Raw genomic sequence first — 22,403 nt, forward strand, 5'->3', positions numbered from 1 at the left:
AAATAAACAGATATTAACATGTTTTTAAAAAATCACTAAATATAAATTAAAATATAAATTCGTTTAATTGATGCACCACAAAAAACTTTTTGATTATTTGCAATAATAGTTGTAATAATTACCTGGGAATATTCGATCACGCAAATAAATTTAGGTTAGATCGTGTTTTTAGTTGGAATGTAACGTAAACAGCAGTCTAAAGAAAAGTAATTCCCGCATTCACGGATGTATAACATGGGAAATGATAGGGAATTAATAATAGTTTGAAAATATATTCTTTGGTTTATATAAGATTTTCTTACTTCTATTTCGTGTTTCATTTCTGAACTTTTAACAAACTTTCAATCGATATTGATTATTTTATATAATAGTTCATCAAATTATCATTAGTATATAAAGATGTCGCATCTGCGGAGTTCGACTTGACAAGTTAATATTATTTATTAAATTTTATTTTATTATTAAGTGTGTTCACGTGTTTATTAATCATTAAAGAAATTTGTTTATATTATCAAATACAATTAATAATATAATCAAAGAGAAGATGATGCCACATATTAAAGTAAGTCAACATAATAGAATCTGTTAATTTGAAGTTTCAATTTTGAAAAAATGAATATTTCGTTTTTATAAATCTAAATTTAAAAAATTAATATACAAACATTTATATTATTCTTTAGTCAAAAATTATTTTAAAAGAAATTTTGAATGATAAATTTGTATCGTATTTATCATATTTCTGAGTTTTATAGGTTAGAAGTTTCTTTTTCTTTATCTTTTTAGCATTTTTATTTTTTATAAATGAAATGTCTATATTAATCTAGATGAATTTATTATTTTTTCGAAGTATTTTAATTATTAATTTTCGAATAATTAATCATGTAGATATGTATTTTACATTCAATCGTGGAAATGCAATTATAATTATATACAAATATTTCGATATACGAGAGAATTACAAGATATAATGAAATAATGATTTTATTTTCCCATAGAATGTTAATAATTTATTCTTGATAGATTTAATAGAAATAGAAATCTAGAGATCTTATTTCATGGCGTAAGAACATGCAATTCGATTGAATTAGAACAATCATCGTTTTTTCAAAACGATCTCTGATCTTTTGCTTGCTAAATGATTTGATACGCATTATTAAATACTTGTATTTTTTTTATCATTTAAAAAAAAAATAAATGAAGAGATAGTAAATATTATATGACAAATTTTATGTAAATACATTGCAAGTTTTATTTTTGATCTTGAAACGATATTTTTATATTAATTGATTCTCATTAAAGCTATGATTTCATTTAATTATTTTTTTTATTATCTTTATGTTTCATACGATCGTATTCGATATAAGTATAATCCGGAAGAGCAACATCACCATTGCTAGAACCGTAACTGGCCAAATTATGAAAGGATCGAATAGTAGGTTCTTCGTTTGCATAAATTATCTCAGATGTCCTCGATTCTTTTTCCTGTGGTGAAATTAAAAAAAAACGATTTTAATTTTGTGTTGAACAATTATAATTAGTATTAAAATGGTTTAATATATATATAAGCACTAATATATTTTTTTGAACATACATAATTAAATTTTAAATTTTAAATATTAGATTTATTTATAAAAGGTACCTGTTGTGATTTTTGATTTTGATTTAATTTTGTCGCGATGGTCGTGGAAATTATTTGATTTTCAAAAATTTTATTAAATTTTTCTTTTTCCAAAAACTCTGTATCATATAAGTTGCTATCATTTAAAATTTCTTCCATAGAACTATTATATGATTCAACTTTCAAAGATTTAGACTCAGATGGTACGTTTGCAACATTATTTAGAATAGACGTTTTAATTGAACTTTCATCGGGATTCAGTTCTATATCTTTGTTCTCAGCGGCGATTTCTTCATTCACGATTTTCATTAAGGTTTCTAAGTAAGGCAAAAAACTCTCATTGTTCGGTTCGAGAAAGAGATTTAAATCCATTTCTTCATCGTTCTCGTTGTCCATTTGTTGCAATGATAATCCTAAGTTGCCATCTTTCATATTATTCGATTGATTAGATAATTCAATGTTATCTAAAATAAATATATATTTTTTTAAATCTAACAGATTAGTTCTAATAGATTTATTATTTTTGCAATTAAAAATTAAAAATATTTCCAAACTCTCAAACTCGTAAATTTCACAAATCTTGACTCTTATATTAATCTTCTTTTTCAACAAAAAATTAACGAATTATTTTTTTCTTTTTATCCTTTTAATCAAATAAACTTGCTACAAATTTTTTGTCATCAGCATATTAAGAAAAAAAAAAAAAAAAGAATTGGATCGAACAAGCGAGGAAAAAAAGAAGATTACGTGTTTACATCATCGATGCAGACTTTCTAAAAATATCAAATTGATTCTGTCCTGCTATCGAACGGAAACTAATGAAAGTCAGTCAACGTAACGGCATCATATGTGCCAATTAAAAGAATCGCCAATCAAACCGGATTTTTCAAGTTATCACGATATTCAGAAATCGTTTGTTCGTAACTATTTTTTTTTTTTTTTTCGTTCGAATTGTAAACGATTCCACAACTCTTTTTAATCTCAAAATATCGGATTGATTTATTTAATTAATGGTTTATGGAGCGTAACGATATAAATACAAAATAATAAATCATATTTTTAGACATTTTTCTGCGATCGATTTCAAACGTCCATACATCGAAATATTTTTAATTTAATGAGTACAGTGATGTACAAATAAAATTAATTCATATTTCAAAAAAAGAAATAAAAATTTGAATTATGGAAATTTTTTTTTATCAAAAATTTTTTGATTTAATAAGTAAAAATTCGAGAAGAAATTTTGTACGAGACAATTTATTTCTTCGATTATTAAGAGTTAAAAGAAATTTTTTTATAAATAATTAATACTATGATAAATAATAATATAATTACTTCGAGTCGTACGTATGTTGATAAAAGTTTTTGTTAATAATTATTATATCGAATATTTGCATTCGTATAAATCATAATGAAGATGAAGGGAACTTACCTAATTTCTCGGGAGAGATATTATCAGTTGGTTTGAGATTGTCCGTGAAGTTTGTCTGACTGTCGCCATTAACGGATGAAAATTGACTTTCTTTATCCCTAGATACATCTTCGTTATCACGAGTTACCAAAGTCAATTCGAAGTTTTTATCTCGTTTCTCATTTTGTGAAATTTCATGCGAATTCTATACAGACGAAACTTATTAAATATTTATTGATCATTGAAGAATTTGTTTTCATTACTGAGAATATGATAATAGAATTATTATTATTGTGTATTAATAGAAATCTTTAAATTTTATATATATATTCTTTCATATATAAAAAATGATTATTTTTCAATTCAATCAAAATTCGCTCGTATCTATAGAACTTACTCTATAAAACTTACGTCTTCGTGATTTTCTTTAATAGCCTTCTCATCGAAAGTCTGTGGCGTGTTTTCAATCGGGGAGAATTCCACAGACTTGAGAAACTTTTCAAACAAATCAACAGGGACATCATCAAAGTATTGCGCCTTACTCGTCAATTTTTCCTCTTCTGTAGGATCAATTGAATCTTCCTTAGAATGCATTTCTTTCTTGGGTAACTTTTCAACGTCTTGGAATTCAGTCCATAGAGACGGTAATTCGTCTTTGGTTAATGATAAATTCCTTTGTTTCTCTGGAACATTCTTTGAAAATAATTAAACAATTGGAATGAAATTCGATAAATCATTGGAATTAAAATTAAGATGATATTAACTTTTTTCCATCGATTTATAATGTTTCAAGATAAAATTTTGGACTTCGGAATCGATCGGAAAAATTCGGGTAAAATCGTATCGCTCGAGATGTTCCGATTCTGCCCGAACTTTTACGAACAAACCCGAGTCTATTGAAATCTATTTAACGTTCAGTTTTTAATGTTAATTTTTGTTTGTCAAAGATAATTACAAATAAAAAGGATACTCACGAAGGAAAAATTATTATTCCGTTCTTCATATATTTTTTCATTATCCGAAATTACTTTATGATTTTGCATATTAGGATCGTAATCGATAATTTGAGATCTAGTTAAATCTTTCATACTTTTCACAGGAACTACAAGGTATTGCTGATCATGAGTATTTTCTATCTTTGGAGTTGGCGACGATAAAAATTGATTTTCTCCGTAAGGAGGATATTTTAACAGATATTTGAGAATCAGGGAAAGATTAGATTCCTTTTGATTCTTTGGTTGAGCGATTTCCAAAGGATAGGGTGGTGTCAAAATCTTATTTGGAACAAGAATTTTCTCCAGAATGCTCGTTACGTTTCTTTGCTTTAAAAGGGATTCGATTTCTTTTATTTCTCTGTTCAAATCGTCCAAGGTAGATCCATTCTGTAATAAAATTAACTTTCTTTTTAAACGAATTCTTTAATCTTAATCTTATTACCATTATACCATAATTAAAAAATCCGAGTATCGAAAGAGAAAAAAATTTGAAAAATTATAACAATGGAATATTTTATTACATGGTATTGCTCGAATAAGCTTCCTATCTCATTTTTCTTTGTAGTAAATTCACTTTTTAAAATATTAACATTTCAGAAACCGTCCTGTACAAACTATCCCATTTTTTATTTTCATCCAATAATATCGCTTCATTTTTATCACGAACGATTCATCTCACGTCCCACGCGTACATATTGCACGTCATAAATTTCGGTCCAGCCGAATGGTGGAATTCGTATAACATAATTTAACGATGCGCACGCATAATAAAACGCAACTCGCCATTATTGTCACGAGTCACGGATTCGTTCCCTTTCATCGAATTTTTCACCAAAATTTCTAACCTTCTACTTACCAAAGTATCGCGAAATGGATTTTCCGCGAGTGTAACGGGTTGTTCGCGTGCTGAAAATATCGGATGTCCCTCGACATCCAATTTCAATGCTCGCAGCCATTTTCGAAACTCTTCGCCTCGAGACAACAGCATCGTTTCCAGCCAATCACTGTACGCGTCACCAATTGTGTTCTTTATAGATCGAAGCCAATTTTGAAATTGCTGGAAATAAAAAACTTTATCGAGATGCAGACTTTGCGAGAAAAATTAATCTTAATGGATCGATAAAATGGAGGAATAAGGATTTGGTTTTATATTGAAAAACAAAAAAATAGTGGATAATTTAACGATTGTAGAAAGTTTTTAATTTTTTTTTGATGTTGTTCAAAATTTTTAATTTTGAAGATTTGAAAATTTTTTTTATAGTTCGTATTGTAAAGATAATTTGATATTCTTAATTATTTTGGCGTGGAATGTAACTTTTATAGACATTTTAATTTTTTTTTTTTTTATTTAATCTAAAACTTTAAAAGTTCGTAGTAAGAAGGGATATAGTAAAGTTTTACACAAATCTCCCAAGATTTTTAATTTTGAACTTATCAAAGTTTTTAATGAGAGGAGAAATAGAAAAATTCACATTATTGATATTGTTAGAAATTTTCTATTTTTCTTTCTCTTAATTATGCAACTGGAAAGTTAATATTTGAACATCATCTTGAAATCTTTCTTTCTTCTTCTTTTTTTTTTTTTAAACGAAATCATATAATTTTTTAAAGATTGTCAATTCACTTTCGAATAAAATAATACCTCAATTTCGGCTTGAGAAACATCGTTTTTGTGCTCCAGAGATCTTCTTGAGAACGAAGAGTCATTCACTGACACTTTGCAACTTCTTTTAATCTTACATCCATCTGTTCCACACGGTTTTATAATTTCTGCGATACAAGTTTGCATTTGTGGACACATCCAACCTCGACAATGCTTATTTTCTTCGTTTTCTGAAGAACAAAAAAAAATGAATTTTAATTTAGATACAGACTAACCTATAAAAAATTAATTTGCATTAAATCGACATGCAGACATTGTTTAAATTCAAGTTTCGTTTTAGTAAAAAAAAAAAAAAAAAAACAATACTTTTAAAATTTTTTACAAGAATTATATATTTTTAAAATTCAATTCAATTTTTTATCATATCAATTTTCGAAATTTTCTCAATCAAAAGATTGATTTTTTTTAAATAAATTTCTCATAATTAATTATTAATAATCAAAATTCCTAAATTTTTTATCATATCAATTTTAATAATTTTCGAAATTTTCTCAATCAAAAGATTGATTTTTTTAAAATAAATTTCTCATAATTAATTATTAATAATCAAAATTCCTAAGTAAAATTCAAAACTTTCTAAAAAAATTTTACCCTTCTCAATGATGCAATCTGGAGTGTGTTTACACGGAGGATTTGAACAATTGTTCTCAGGTCTTCGTAAGAAGCATTCATACTCTGATTGGCAACCAAGAGTACGACATTTTCCGAACCAAATTTGCATTTCTGTGAAAAAAATATCTATAGAAAATGCTTAAACGTTTTCGAAAATATTGTTTTTACAATTGTCGAACCTTTATTTTTGATGCAGCTTCTCAACAATTTGCAAGGGGGTTCAGCGCAGAACGACTCTCTCAAGACACAGTGGGTTCCTTGAGGACACTTGAATCCGGCACAAGAAGGTGGCCCCTCGTGATACTCTTTTAGAGACACGCATCTTACTATCTGTTGCTCACATTCTAATCGATATTAAATTCAATTTTCTTAATTTTATGTATAATTTGTTACAACAATTTGAATCTTTTTCTTTTTTTATTTTTCCGTTTTAATTAATATTGACGAAAAAATATTTTTTTTTTTTTTTTCAGAAACTTGAATTCGAAATCAGTTTTGATTTCTCGCCTTTTCAATTTATACGAAAATATGAACATGTATGTACGAACTCACTTTCATCCCAACGACAACGGCGGACTTTCATCATGCATGTGTATCCATTGGTGCAGTATACGGCATCACAGCTGGAAGGACCCTTCAAAGATTCTCAAAAGACACGAATGCGCATTAAAAATAAAGAATAGAAACTTGCGTATGAGAAATCTTTTATAATTTAATAATTTACTCAAAGGATATACAAAGAACGAAATTTCTTTTAATTAACTTAACTCATTTATGCGGCGTAAAATTACATATTTTTTTAATAATATTTTATACCTACTTTCTCACTTAGATTAAAAATAATAACTATTCAATGAACCTTGAAGAGACAAAATTTCTATTTCTGAATATTAAAATGACAGAGAAATAATTCTCATTCAAAACGAAAAGAAAAAGAAAAACTTGAAGTAAGGTAAGAAATCAAAAATTATAAAATTTCTCAAATTCGTTTCTGATTTGAACTGTAAATATTAAATCTATATTTCTTTCATATTTCAGATTCCCTTGAAAGGATATCTCTTAGTGCATCTCTTAATACAGGTTCCAGAGGGATGTATATCATCCAGGAATTTCATTTTCATTACATAATCTAAAATCTACCGCATCCCTGTATAATGGGATCAAACATCTAAAGACAATGAATTTACAACTTAAACAACTGTTTCAGATCCATTCACAAAATTGCATTCACCGTTAATCGTTCTTTGGGCTCTGCAACCTTAATTAAATTTCACCAACTCAGATGTCGTTGTCGAGACGCTTACCTGTACGAGATTTCGAGCAGTAGAGCATAGTGGGACAAGGTGGATTTTTGCATCGGAATTTTCTGTGTACGCAGTGCTCGTCTTCCTCGCAATGCAAGTACGGGCATCCTCGATGGACAGGTGCCTGGATCAATTCTGTGTATAAATTATTATAAGTCACAATTCGAAATTTCTTCAATCCTTGGAAGAATATTTTGGAAAATTGAATTTCCATGCGTTTGAAAAAAATATTTTTAAAAGGATAAATTTTGTGTATGGAGTGATAAAATGGATTGAAAATTTATTAAACTGTTATAATGTTTTATGAAAGTAGAATATTTGGAGAAGCAATAAGAAGATGTAAAAGAATAGGTAAGAAGATGTTTCAATAATTATTTTTCAATTACTTTTAACAAGGAAGAATATGATTATGAATATGGAAAGTTTTCATTTTGTTTATTTCTAATTTTTTTATGTAAGGTGGAAATTTAAAGAAAAAATGGGAGAACCGAATGAACTCACCTTTTCCGAAAAAAGCCTGAAGATGAACGGCCATGATCAATAGCAAGAGAGAAAATAGTGTGAAGTATGTGAATTCGATATACTTTGGTTCCATAATGATTGGAACATGATACCGTACGTCGTTCGATGGCGACTGCACCTGAATCAAAGCAACCGAAGCAATTGATATGGATAAATTGTGTTTCGATTTAACCTGAGTAACTGGAAACTGAAGAGAACAATCGGCTAGAAGCTTACTCACTCGATGCATTATAATAGCTATTCATCATCTATTTATGAAGATTATATAACGAGTAAAAAATTGGAGACAAATATTTTTATAAATTAAAATAATTTGATATAAATTAATTTTCAAGTTTAAAAAAAAATTAATATATTAATCTAAACTTGATTACATTACTGGAAAATAAGTAAAATTATATGAGTAATTGAAAATTGATATATATATATATATATATATATATATATATGAATTAAAATGAAGAAAGATAAAAATTTGAAATAATGAATTATCTGTCGTTTTTCTCATCTTAGGATTGAAAGGAAGAATTAGTTTTTGGAAAAGTTTTCTTGATGAATAAATTTTACGACCACCATAAAATTATAGAAAATATTCGACTATTTATTTGTAACATATTTAAGTGTTTAATACATTAAAAATTAACATATTTGAAAGCTCATAAATTATGCAACATCGTAGTAATTTAAGATAATACATGTTTAACATTATCTTGTTCGTTACAGGAACAATTTATTTTCTTCTTTTTTTATACAATTACTTTCTTCTTTTTTTATACTTTCTAATTGCATGAATATTCGTAGCTATGATAGTAAGCTCGTGTTATATTAATAGTATAAATTTTTTTGTATTGCTATTTCAATATAACATTTATCTAAAATTATTAAATAAAACGAAGAAACTAAATTTCAATATCTATTTGAAGATATTATGTACATTATGGTAATATAGTAATTTATTTAAATTAATCAAAATACATTAAATAAAAATTTTTTATCTAATTTTTAAAAAAAATATACATATGATATTTTTAATATCTTTTTAAACAAATTGTCTTAATTTTAATTAAAGCCACAATCAAGAACGTTTAATTATACCGACTAGATATTTCATAAAAAATCATAAATTCATAAGGAATACAATTTTACGTCATTTTTAAATAAATTACAATCAACAGTTAATACGTTTCAAACTTCCATATTCGTCGTAAAATATTTATCTAGTCAATTTTAAACAATATACTTTGATCATGGCCGCTATTTTTATAATCAATTCACAGTCGTTGAAATACATATATAAAATTAATTCATTTCTTTTTCGATTCAAATTAATGAATTACGAACAAACGCTGAGAAATATTCTTTGCGATTGACATACAACCTGCTTGTATTAGTTTCCATCAAAGACACGATCGATTTTCTATACACTAATACATTGCACCATCAATAAGTAACAAGGAATCTTCCATTTGATTGATATATATACATAAGCACAATCCTTCTTCAATTTTTTTTTTTTAAACAATTAGTTAATTTCTGATAAATCTCTTTTAATATATTTTGAGATTTTCTTAATTCGATCTTTTATTTCAAAGAAATTAATTTTTTTTTATAAAATGATCCTTTTATAACAAATTTTACTATTTTATTAACATCATATAGAAATCATGAGTCTTATTTTTTTAAAAATAATTATTTATTTATTTTTTATGATGCTATGATAATAGAAAAAAAGTATTTATATTTTTTTCTCATTTTTTTGCAATAAATTTATACAAAAAATATAATGCATAATAAAATAGTAATATAAGAAATTCAAGAATTATAGAAAAAGAATTATAAAAATTATAGAAATATATTTGTACATTTGTAACTCCAAAAAAAAAATAAAAGCGAAATTGTGCACGAAAGTGAATGAATATTTTGACTGTAAATTTCTCGAATTTTTTATATTATTTCATATTAAATTATTGCAAAAAAACTATAAATAGACATAAATATTTTTGATTATAAATTCATTATAAATTTGAAAAATAATTTTCCATTAAATATTTTTTGAAAATAATTTTTAGATCTTCCTAAAAACTTCGACAATTTCATTTATTATCATATAGAAATCACGAAGCGAATACTTCCAACTTGGAGAACAAAGTAATTCCTTGATCCAGCCAAACGCGACCAACTGTCATGGCTCGTTACGCGGTGCTCTTGACTCGTAATTGTAACAATCCGGCTAACGCACTCGTGAATCCTGCATTATAATCCAAAGTGACTTCCGTATACACGTAATCCTCTCTATGATCGTGAAACTTGTCCGCCTCGTCAGGACCTGAGACCAGAGCACCATATAGGATTTGAGGATTTGGCGCGTCTTTGTCGAATTCGGACCATCCGCAAATGGCAGGTCTATCGGGACATGAAGATGCAGCATGATGTGGTTGTTTTGGAGGATTTCGACCCCATCCAACTACGTAACTTCTACCTGATTAAGAAATAACTTTCATTTAATTGTGATTGTAACTGGAATTAATCGATTTGCAATAAAAAAATGCAATTTTGTAATACAAAAAGTGCAGATCTATTTTTCAATTATGGGTAAATTGAAAGACTTTTTATAAAATTATTATTTTGATTTAATATTAAAAAGAAAATATTGATCAAAAATATATGCAGTATCTTAATATATTTGTGCAATATCTTTGATAGGTCGATTCTAGGAGTTAAATTAAACAAAAAAGTTGATATATAAACAAAAACTTTTTAAATTTATTTATTATTATATTATATTATTTATAAGCATTTAAAGTTTGCATTAGATGAAATAAAAATTGCTTTATTTCTATTTTATATTATGTCACCGTTTCATTTTATCAATTTTGTAGGTTATGAACTTACCGCCACCTCCTAACATATAGTAAATTTGTTGCTCAGCAAATTCACGATATTTTTGGGAATCTCCGATACCGGATGAATCGGCAGCCTCGAGGCAAACGAATGCTACATTTGCTGCGTGACAAAGAGTGCCAAACTTGTCAATATATAGCAATCCTTTAGGTGTACGCTTTTGTTGATACACTGAGAAATCGCAAAAAGCTCGTGCCGCGTTTTGATATTCCGGCTGCCCTGTCATCTGGGCCAATAAAACCTGTAAAAAACCAATGAAAATTAATAAAATTAATTTTAACTTTTACATCAAATGGATAAAGATGATATTTTATATTTTGATTTATAAATTTTGTTAATTATAAATTTACCTGAACTCCAGCGACTTTTTTATTATAAAAGAATTCATTAGGTCTCTCTTTAAGATGGAAATGTTGATAATGATGTTCAGCTTCTTCAAGATACATCGTGTCGTTTGTCGCTTTGAAAAGCCATACGGCTGCCCAGGCCAATTCATCGCCATAATCGGTGCTCTCATAATATTGAGCTGCACCACGAATTGCTTCGTGATAAAGTCCACGATATTTACTAGCGAACTTGTATAATTCTTTCGCGTGTTTTAAGCAGTTGGCGCTATATTCTGGATTGTAGTTACGGAATACAATGCTAGAGGCCGCGAGAGCAGCCGCGGTCTCGCCTGCTAAATCAGAACCTAAAAAAGTTAGAGTTAGACATGTAATAATTATCAAGAATAATAAAATTAGTGTTGATAAGTAATGATAATAAATATTATTTGTGAAAAAAATCATTGTGTAAATGTGAAGGTGAAATGAATGAAACGAATAGTGTAATCATGAATGAAACAGAAGCCAATAATCAACTCTATCAAGGTTAGGTTAGATTTTTCAAAAGTTAGACATTCTTATAATAATAATTATATAATAATAAAAAATAATAATAAAATTTCCATTTTATCATAATTGATATTATTTTATTCCATAATTTTCTATATTTTTTTCTATTTTTAATTATAAATTTTTTTACATAAAACAAAACATCTTTAGATTTTTTAGCCTAATGATAATTAATATTCTATATTGCTACGTAAATTTATGTTACATAACTACATTTAAATAAATATTTCTGCTTATTCGTTATCAGATAAACTAAATACGAGAAATATGACTTGTGATATCTGTTTGACGAAAGTTTCGCGGAAAATTATGAACTTTCGGTAAATTCATGTTATACTGGTTGCTCTCTCAAACTGTGAACTCGGTAAAATTCGCTCATTATATTGCCTGGGCTTCATTTCAAGTTAATAATATGTAGTATATTTGCAATATATGTACATTGAAGAGGATTTTCCTTAAAAGGATTTAGTAGGAATATTGAATAATTCATAATAGAACTTACAAAGTATTTTAATTAATAGAAAAATAAAATTATTTATAAATTTTAATTAAATTCTAACCTCACTTTCAATTCTTTATTTTTATTAAGAATTAATTTTAGTTGAAAAATTATTTTTTGAATATATAATATAATTTAATGAAAAAAAAAATTGTATAAATTTATTTGAATTTATTTTAAAGAATGAAATCTTTGGCGAATAATATTTGTAAGACATGATTATGATTGGGATTATGCGTGCCGAATTATTAAGTATGTTGGATTATTAGATTATTGAAATTTTAATGTTATATTATCATACCAGGATGATCCGGGTCGATTTTATAGGCAGGTCTAGTAGTATTCAGTTCTTCTGGTCTTCCCCAAAACGTGTGATCCAATGAAAAATCACCAACTTGTCCATAAAAGACATATTCGCTCACATGACATTTGATGAAGTAATCGGTAGCCCATTTAATGGCTTTACGAAGTTCGTCAAGTTGACCAGCCGCATTATAAGCTTCCGGCCAGCTAACAGCACCCCATGCTAATAGCGTGGTCGTCGAAGCCATTGTAAATCCGAATTTTACAAAATCGCCGGCTAAAATATAATTTTATATATAAATATATAAAATTTGTGACGATATTAAGTTAAGCATAAAATTTCATTTCCAATAATCGTGTCTTCATTTGATTATTCTATCGTCGTTCAATCGATCGAATTTATAGATAATTATTTCCAAATACCATCGTAATAGCCTCCAGTCAAATCTTCCCCATTCAGTCCACGATCGTCGAGAGCCGAGTCCCCTCTCCATGGGATCCGATTATTTTCAGGGAGCTTCCCTGATCGTTGCGCCTCGTAAAACAAAAGCGAAAGCTCCAAGACACGAGCGTAATCGTTCTCGTCTTCGATGGGTTTCACGTAATACGGCGGATTCGCGTTTATCGTGCCGATCAAGGCTATCGATGTTATCACTAGAGTCTGTAACGTGAGCCAATTATTGAATTACATTTTATATAAATATAGAGATTATGCGTGATTGTTCATCGAGATGAATGATTTTTTTCATTCAATTTTTTTTCTACATGACATTGAAATTAAAAATTGAAATTTTGAAATTAAAAATTTAAAATTCAAGCAATGTAAATTATAAATAAAATAGACGCGTAATCTTTAGTTATAGATAAAATTTTTTATTAAAATAAAAGAGAAAAAGATTTTTAATTAATTATATATTTTAAAATAAATTTCTTCGAATAAATTTTAAAATAGATACATGATTTTAAAGAAAGGATTTTCCACGAAATTTCACAAAATTGACATATTCTTGTCACTGCTAGAATTATGACGAAACTACAAGTATGACTGCAGTAAATTCGCAAGGCACGTACACATGTTGTACGTGATGGACTTTAAGTATAAAGGCCACCTAAGAAGCAACAGCTAAACTTTCGTTATGACCTTAGGTAGTCGATAGAAGAAAAACATTCGATAGAAGCCACTCCTCTTTTCAATTCAATTGCGGAAGAATAGTCGATTTTTATCTCCATCGTAAATTTACTCGAGAAAAAAATATTTTTAAATTTCCAAAGTATTATTCTCAATTACTATCGAATAAATATAATAAATTAATATTTAATCATTTTGTATTTTATTTTGTTTTAATATTAATCGGAAATTATTAATTAAAATTTTATATATATATAATATTTGAAACAATTATCCTTTTATTCTTGGATAAATAGATAATTTCTATCAACTTTATTTAATTGTGAATTCTACAAATTTTTAAATTTTATCTTTAATAAATTTTAATGATACAAATTCATCTTAATAGAATAATTAATGTATTTTCTATCTTACAATTATAAAGCAATCTAAAATATCACTAAAATTGTTTGAAACTTTAAATAGCAAATATATGCCAATTTTAAGAAGCACAATAAAAAAAAGAAAAAAAATTAAATAAAATTAAATTATTAATTATTAAATCAAAATATTTAAGTTAGATTACACGAAATTATTTTTATTTTTTAAAAATAAGATAGTCAAACTAATCACAAATTTTAAATATAAAATTAATTCAAATGTAAGTTGCATACAATTATTTTTTTCATATATAAGAAAAAAAAATAAATAAATAGATAAATAAAAAATAAATAAAATAAAATTTTTAATTCATCAAACCTTGAAACCGGTACTATTTCAACTTGTTCAGAAGTTTTAAGGAATCCTTGGGCACTTGCCGCAGAACAGAAGTGTAAAAGTGACGTCGATAAATGTCGATATTGCAGCATGACATATCGATGGGGAATAAAATTCCGCGCCCATATTCCTCGATATCAGCAGGTACGTGAAATGAGTTTGGAACCGTGTTTCGTCCGATGCTACGTGTAACTCGTAGATACCTATCGTTACGTCCTTTCCAAGAAAATTCTCAAGGTTCGTCGACCATATAATATCTGTATGACAAACGCCAATACCCTGTGCAAACACCGAGCTTATTGTAAACTCGTGTACCAGCATTTTTACCACGGCGGCAAACGATGAAATTTGTCCACACGCGGCTCGCTTCCTTAGCGGACTTTAATATTTGCGATCTTACGCGGAGATATATGTACTATAGTATGTACTACGTTTCGAGACGTTAAGCTGCGTTCTCATTGGAGAAACAAAGTGGAATTTTTTGTCAATGTTTCTTCACGTCTGTACAATCACAATACTCTGACTGTGCACTCTGGTTGATCTAACTGGTTAGCATGATTACTAAGTACTCGTCTATTGTTGAATTTTATTAGGTATAAAAATTGCCGTCTATTGCTAGTGACAAAAAAGTTGTCACGTCATGTATCGCTAATAAAAAGTACTATCCGTCGCTAATAATGAAATAGTTTGTTCGTGGCTAGTGAGAAATAACTATTGCTTGTCATCTGGTGTTAGTAACAAAAATGGCTGCGTGCTGCTAGTAACAATAATTTTAAGTCGTTGTTGTTAGTGATAAAAATTGCAGCTAGTTAATTATTGCTAGTAAGAAAAATTTTCAGCTTTTTCACGTTTCTGTCGTTATTAACAAAAATTATTGCTATCATGTATTTTCATCGAAGTTAAATTTGAGGAATTAATAAATGCTTTTTTGATTTATTCAAATGGAATGTACGTAAGAGTAATCCCGTTCGAAGGACGATCCGATCAGACAGTAAGAATGCAGACTCGCGTGATGGTAATACACGTCTGCCTAGTACGACATGGGGACCGGAAATCGCTGCTGTTACTTCCGGTGACACTAAGCAGTTTACGGTTCGTCAATGTCATGGATTTACATTGACAGGACGGAGGGAAAATTCGATTTCTTTTCAAGAATTTGAACAGATGTTCGATAAAATTATAAACCAAAATCTATTAAATTTTTTTAAGATTTAATATATTTTAAATTCAAATAATCATTTATAACAAAAATATTTCTTAATCATCTTACAATACTATAATTATAATATTTATTTTATCATTCAATAATTTTAAAAAAAATATTGTATTCTGATCTTTTTATTTTTAAAATTTAATCCTTCCAAAACCAAATAATTTCAAGAAATCAATAGAAAAAGTTCTTTTGAAAATGAAAAAGTCTATTTTATCGAAAAAAATATATTTATTATTAATTATTTTTATTAATTTTAATTTTAATTTTTATTATATCGTTTACATGCAATATCGAGCATGAGAGGTTAAATTCATAGAATTCTTGAAAGATCATCGACCGCATACAAAATTAATTTTTTTAAAGTTCAAGATAACTAGTTTCTAACTAGCAGTTAGGAGTGAGCGAAACTTACTACCACTTGACAAAGATGAGACGAATGATTTTTCGGCATGCGATTTCACGCGGGTCAATTCGTACGCGTTGCATCGCGCGAATCGGCAATAAGTATTCAAAACGATGTTCCGCGTCGGCATCTCGCTCGATGAGCAAGCACACACGTAAGTACGTTCGTTAAGAATCGAATAAACATGACGTAACACGTGACGGAGACCATAGAAGAAGAATTTGATAAGTCATATTTTCCAATTTCTTAACTTATTAGAACGACAAACCTCGGCAAAATAATTTTTTTTTTATATCGTTATTGAGAAATATTTTTTAAAAAATTATAATATTCGAAATTTTGATATTTTTTGAAGAAATTAAAAATATTACGAATTTTCGAATTATGTAAATTATGCGATCAATTGTAAATTAATGACTCACCGTGACACAGGTGACGAACATGTTTGAATCCATACTCGATTTTCCTCCCACAACTCTTTTCATGGCATACAGATAATCACCTTTTCGTTAAGATCAATGTGAAACGCATCTCGAGATGTCGCATGTCGATTATTCACGTGCACTTCTTCTCCATCAAATCTTAGATTTCCGTGAAATCGTTTTTTTATCAGGAAGATTTCTTTTTTCCTTATTTAGGGTATTTCCAATATGCAAATTTTAAATGATGTCGATCGGAACAATTAAATTTATCCACTTTGTTCGTAGTTTGATGATGTCTTCATTGATTCTATAATATTAAAGAAAAAAAATTGAGAATTTGTTAAAATGAATTTGTTTCGATATAGAGAACAATTTATTTCTTTGAAGAAATTTATACAAATTTTTAAAAAGATTTTATTTATTATGATTCAAATTTTATCTCACGAAACTGTTATTATGTAATTGTTAATATCGAATATGAAAAACTTTAAGATTATTTTTTAAAATTATTTATCATATTTTCTTTATTCTTTTTTTAAAATATAAAATAAATTTAAAATAAGATAGAAAAAATAAATTTTTCTTCATAAAAATTCACACAACTCGCATCTCACTTAAGTAACTTTGCACATTTTCATAAAACGCTTCCTAACAAATCCGTCGACTCGAGAAGCGATAATGTATCATTGTTTCCACCGTTGAGTTTTTCTTAGTTTACGTAAGAACGAGAATAGTTTTAAAACGTATTATTAATAATAAATCAATTAGACGATAATTGTTTTCAAGCAAGAAGAACAATTTTAAATTCACTTGTGATGAGAAAAATCTTTATTCATGTATTCGAATTTAAAAACGAAAGAATTTGAGGTTAGATTTCTTTAACATACAAGATGTTTCATTCAACAGAGAAACTTGTAAAGTAATTGTAAGTTTGCAAGATTTTAATGGTTGGTTTTATCTCTTCGTATAAAAAGTTTGTATTATCTTTTTATTATTTTTATTTGTATACAGAGAATCGAAAGTATTTTTTTTTCATTATTCTAAACTCGATTTATTGTGTTGTTTTATTATATACTCGTAATTGTTGAAGTTTCAATTTCTGAGTGAGCAAATATTATAACATATTGTCTTTTTGGAATTATCATTTACATATGTGTAATTTTATTAATAAATCAGTTAATCATTTTTTAAAAAGAGTAGATATAAAATAATGATAATAATTATTTGAATGATATTAACGAAGTGAATATGTATATCATTTTTAAATTATATTAGATTTTGGATTTAATTTTGCATGTTTTATTTATTTATTAATTCAAACATAAGTAAAATTTATTATCTCAGAATTAAATATATCATATCAACAATAATATATTACACTTTTGATAATTTGTATTAAATTTAATTCAACTAAAAAATATTATTAATAAAATATTTTTTGTTAATTGAAGTCTAATTCAGATTAATTCATTATTTTTTTAAATAAGTATGATTTATATTTTATACTAACTTATATATATATACTTACATGCATAAAAATATTAATATGTTACTAATAATCTTTAATTATTCTATCTTTAATCTTTTATCTTTAATAAATAATTTTATAATAATCCATTCAAAATATCAAATGTAGTTCAAATTTTATGTTTAAAAACATTTTTTAAACCATATCTATCTAATTATTCTATTTTTAATTAATTTTTTCTAAATATTAAATGCAATTTAGAATTTTCCAATTAAAAATACTTTTTGTATCCAAATTTACAATAGGGAAATATATTATATTTTAAAACTTTTAGGTTATTTTTAATTGTAAGTGTTCGTGAAGTAATTAGGTTCACTTAATGCCGGTAAAATATTTTTCCACTTCCTAGAAGTGAATATGAAAGACATTCTACAAAAGAACCGACATTAATTTCGCGATAAGATAGAACGTAAGTTAAAAAAGGAAGATTCGGACGGCAAGTGCGTTATTTGCATTCCGCCATAGAGAGAGATTTCTCAGTAAAACGATCTCGCGGAGTTATCCAGGAAGTCGAAACTACAGGAAGTTTGGAAACTGTACGTTTTTATATTTTACGTGCTAAATATTTTGTCTGCGTTTCGACTCATTAAATAACGTTAATAAAAATCGATGATCAAAAAACGGAACAAATATCTTGAACTATTTCTTCCTTTCGTTTCTTTTGTTAGAAAAATTTTTTTGTGAAAATTGTGGAAGAAATTACAAAAATGCTCAATATTAATTTTTAATGTTAATTTTTGTTTTATCATTAAATCAATATTTCTTTTATTATTACAACTAACTTTTTAAAAGATTATATAATATTGAAAAATTATTAATTTGTGTAAATTAATATACAATTTTTTTTAAAGCAGAATAAGTATATTTTTTATTTTTTTTTTAAATGAAGATATTTTATTATTTATGAATTCTTAGATAGATATATTTAAACGTATGTTTCACATAATAAATTTTAAGTATTAACTATTTCCTTTTTTTCTCTCAGAAAATTTGATGGCTGTGTTTTTTCAAATGACACGTTTTTACACGTGTCGTAATCGGAACGGAAACGAGCGTGAAAGATGCAGGAAGCAAAATCCATGTGAAATTGTCAAGCAGATAGACTGAATATGTCAGTTCGATATAAGATAACGATCGGTTACACGTGGCAACTAGCATTATAATTACGGATAGAATTTCATCTGTCAGAAAAACAAGAATTTTTTTACTGGATATCCCTCTGTGATTTCACATATAAAGAAAGGAATAAATTTATAAAATAATTATAAAATAAAGATTTATGCGTGAAAAATTTTAAGATTAATTTTATTATAAATTATATCAAAAATTGATTCTTAATATTTTTTTAAAAAATTTATTTCCATAATTTCTCCGTATAAACAATTCAATATAATTTAATTTATCGTGGAAATTCTTATACATCGAGTAATTAATATGTGATTCTATAAATAATTCTATCTTATTTCAGTGCACTCGTTGCATTTATCACACGAGTAGAGTTTCGTTGATACCAGGGTTATTCTTTGTTATTTAGCTGTCGATTTCGCGTGAGTCATCGAAATATGCATATTGCATATAAATACGTATGGAAGATTCTTCGATGCTCATCAATCCGACATTTTTAACGCGGACTACTATGTTTATCATCGATTCATTTAACGCGATTTTAATTGGGAATATATTAAACAATTAAATATATCCACCGGTGGTTTACAAATAATAAACTGCCTTCGATAATTTCTAATATTTTCTCGAATTTTCTTGAATTTTTTTAAAATTCTCCTTACTTCTTTTTTTATACCAACAATCGAAACTTGCATGATTTATCATAAAATTATTACACATTCTATCTAATTTTTCATTTTTAAAGCAACAATATTATTCTTCAATAATAAAAGTTATTAAATAGATTGAAGAAATTATATAACCTTCTACGATTAATTTTACGTCAACAATCACACTAACCAATCAAATTTATTCTTCCTCGATATTATGTCTCAAATTCGAAAAATCGTAATTTCGAAACGCCTAAAATTATTAATAATTTTCTCACCTTTCTCTCCCTCCATCAAATTCACTCTCTCTCTCTCTAATCCATTTTTACGATTTGAAACAAAACAAAAATTCACAAAATTCGTCGGCCGGTAGATTTTCATAGGTCAACAGACACTCCGGGCATTACACCGTGCGAATTCCGAGGTAAACGCACCGACCGGCCAGCGCAGAGCACACAACTCGGCCGTACAAAATATTTCGAAAGCGCGATCGATTTCGTTTCGATCCACGATTCGATGGTTGATCGATTATGTGCCTGACTGACTGACTGACTTACTGACTGACTGACTGACCGCCGATTGTGACTTGCCGGCGATCTTCCCGGCAAAGGACGAGCAGGTGGGGAAGGAAGTGGGGGCTGATCGAAAGACCGGAGAACGAAAGTACTCGTCTCGCATTTAATTGTTCGGGACATCTGTGCGGCGGGAGAAAGACGCTGGGAAAGCGTGGAACGATCGAAAAAAATATACGCGACGGGAGAAATGAATGAAATTTCGAAAATGAATTGTCGAGGGAATTGCTTTTAGCATCGAAGCGAGTAAGTAAATTTAACATATAATAGTTAAAAGAGGAAAAAGTGAGGTATTCTTCTTCGTTTCGATTCGAGGTAAAAATGAAATCGAAGATGAAGAATATGATGAAAAAATTGAACTATTATTATGAACGAAAATTAAATAAGAAAATAAATTAATAAGAAAATTATGATAATTAAAGAATTGGATATGAACTATTATTATGAACGAAAATTAAATAAAAAGTAAGAAACGTGTGTAACGTTGATGGTGGAAAATAATAAAATTATATACAAACTGGATATCGTGTGAGCATTGAAGAAATGGAAATAACATCATAATTTACGATTAAATGATATTATTAGAAAAAATTTCTTTCTTATCCAATTTTTAAAAAAATCTCACAATTCTGGAAATAAACTGTTAGATCATCGGATTTAATTACGTTAATTAAACGAGAAAAACCTGTGAACGGAAACCCGAATGCGATTCAAAGACACATCGTTTTGGATTTAGTCGGTCACTTTCACTCGTCACGTATCGTCCATTTTTAGTGAATTTTTCTCCTTTCTTTTTTTTCCCTTGTCAAGAAGCGGGCAAAATTAATTAAAATCTCCGCCTGGACGGCGAGGAGTAACAAGTTGTTGCACTTGTTAAATTATTTTGTCAATTTTCATTTTGAAAATTTCGGCCCTCGTTCGTGTTTATTCAATTATTTAAATTTAACAAGTTTTTAAATTTTGTTAAAAATTTAAAACTTTTTCTGGATTCATTTTTTGCCCTTTTTTTAAATTTCATGTAAATTTCTAAAAATTTTTAAAAAAATGTATAACTAAATGTATCAGTTATTATTTTAATTTAATTGTTTAATCGTTTGTTTCAATAAAGATTAAAGTAACAAGTAAAAAAGGATTGGAAAGATAAAAAAAAATGAAATGTATAAATATAGCGAATAATTCTTTTTAATGTTTATAAAATATATTTCATATTTAAAAAAGGAAGAAAAAGATACATATACATTTGCGGCAGATACATATACATATCAGAATTTTTATCGTTATCACGTACGGTATACATCGCGGATTCTATATAAATATTTTTCCACGTACGGCCGGTTATAATCAATTACATTTGCTCCAATAAATCGCAAACACGATTTTATTCTATCATTTAAATGAAGCAATTAAAAGAGCGCAATATACTCTTCGTTAAATTATTTTCGCAAAAAAATCTGACTTTTTCCAGAAATATCATTAAGGAAACGCAATAAAATTATTATTTTCTTCTATAATTATATTATTTTATTTTATATTTACATTATTTTTTTCATAAATGTGCAAATTCCCTATTAAATTCTATTAAAATTTTCTATTAAAGCTAAATAATTAAAAATATTTCAAAAAAGATCTACATAAATATATATTTCATTGTTACAAATATATATTATAAATTCTGAAAAAAGAATAATATTTTTTTACAATTTTATCGTTATTACTATTATATATTTGTTTTTATAAATTTTAAAAAAGAAAGGAAATAAATTTCTTTATATTAAGTTAACTTATTATAAAGTATTCTATAATATACTTGTCTCTTATATTAAATATACAATATAACCTTATATAAAAATAGTATCATTTTATGTATAAGTACATATGCATATG

The 22,403-nt window shown here is 27.1% G+C and overlaps 2 protein-coding genes and 1 long non-coding RNA gene across 6 annotated transcripts; 1 reads left to right on the top strand and 2 right to left on the bottom strand.

Annotated features, from left to right (window-relative positions):
* The first annotated feature begins 123 nt into the window (after positions 1 to 123).
* Positions 124 to 8,075, top strand: LOC107964593. 3 transcript variants are annotated; one of them, XR_001703380.2, is made up of 6 exons: positions 124 to 562; positions 6,496 to 6,586; positions 6,773 to 6,990; positions 7,132 to 7,251; positions 7,338 to 7,954; positions 8,063 to 8,075. It is a non-coding gene; the product is annotated as an uncharacterized LOC107964593 (long non-coding RNA). The 3 variants fall into 3 exon arrangements; XR_003305083.1 differs by having other exon boundaries at positions 6,773 to 7,251; XR_003305084.1 differs by lacking the exon at positions 124 to 562 and adding an exon at positions 4,929 to 5,030 and having other exon boundaries at positions 6,773 to 7,251.
* Positions 1,228 to 8,471, bottom strand: LOC411405. 2 transcript variants are annotated; one of them, XM_026441997.1, is made up of 12 exons: positions 8,105 to 8,471; positions 7,604 to 7,738; positions 6,852 to 6,944; positions 6,479 to 6,604; positions 6,279 to 6,410; positions 5,667 to 5,857; positions 4,881 to 5,081; positions 4,004 to 4,411; positions 3,441 to 3,722; positions 3,051 to 3,234; positions 1,640 to 2,082; positions 1,228 to 1,482 (listed from the first exon to the last, which is right to left on the bottom strand). In XM_026441997.1, exons 1-12 carry the CDS (start codon positions 8,352 to 8,354, stop codon positions 1,312 to 1,314), a joined length of 2,616 nt encoding a protein of 871 aa, XP_026297782.1. In that variant the 5' UTR covers positions 8,355 to 8,471; the 3' UTR covers positions 1,228 to 1,311. The 2 variants fall into 2 exon arrangements, with proteins under 2 accessions (XP_026297782.1, XP_026297772.1); XM_026441987.1 differs by having other exon boundaries at positions 6,479 to 6,643.
* Positions 8,472 to 10,197: 1,726 nt separating this feature from the next.
* On the bottom strand, positions 10,198 to 20,538 carry LOC413346 (endoglucanase E-4). Its single transcript, XM_396791.5, has 7 exons — positions 20,226 to 20,538; positions 16,645 to 16,951; positions 13,145 to 13,382; positions 12,720 to 12,998; positions 11,377 to 11,717; positions 11,018 to 11,267; positions 10,198 to 10,604 (listed from the first exon to the last, which is right to left on the bottom strand). Exons 2-7 carry the CDS (start codon positions 16,705 to 16,707, stop codon positions 10,318 to 10,320), a joined length of 1,458 nt encoding a protein of 485 aa, XP_396791.3. The 5' UTR covers positions 16,708 to 16,951; positions 20,226 to 20,538; the 3' UTR covers positions 10,198 to 10,317.
* Between the last annotated feature and the right edge of the window lie 1,865 nt (positions 20,539 to 22,403).

The sequence above is a fragment of the Apis mellifera genome, linkage group LG1 (genome assembly GCF_003254395.2).
Source record: "Apis mellifera strain DH4 linkage group LG1, Amel_HAv3.1, whole genome shotgun sequence".
Lineage (NCBI taxonomy): Eukaryota > Metazoa > Arthropoda > Insecta > Hymenoptera > Apidae > Apis > Apis mellifera.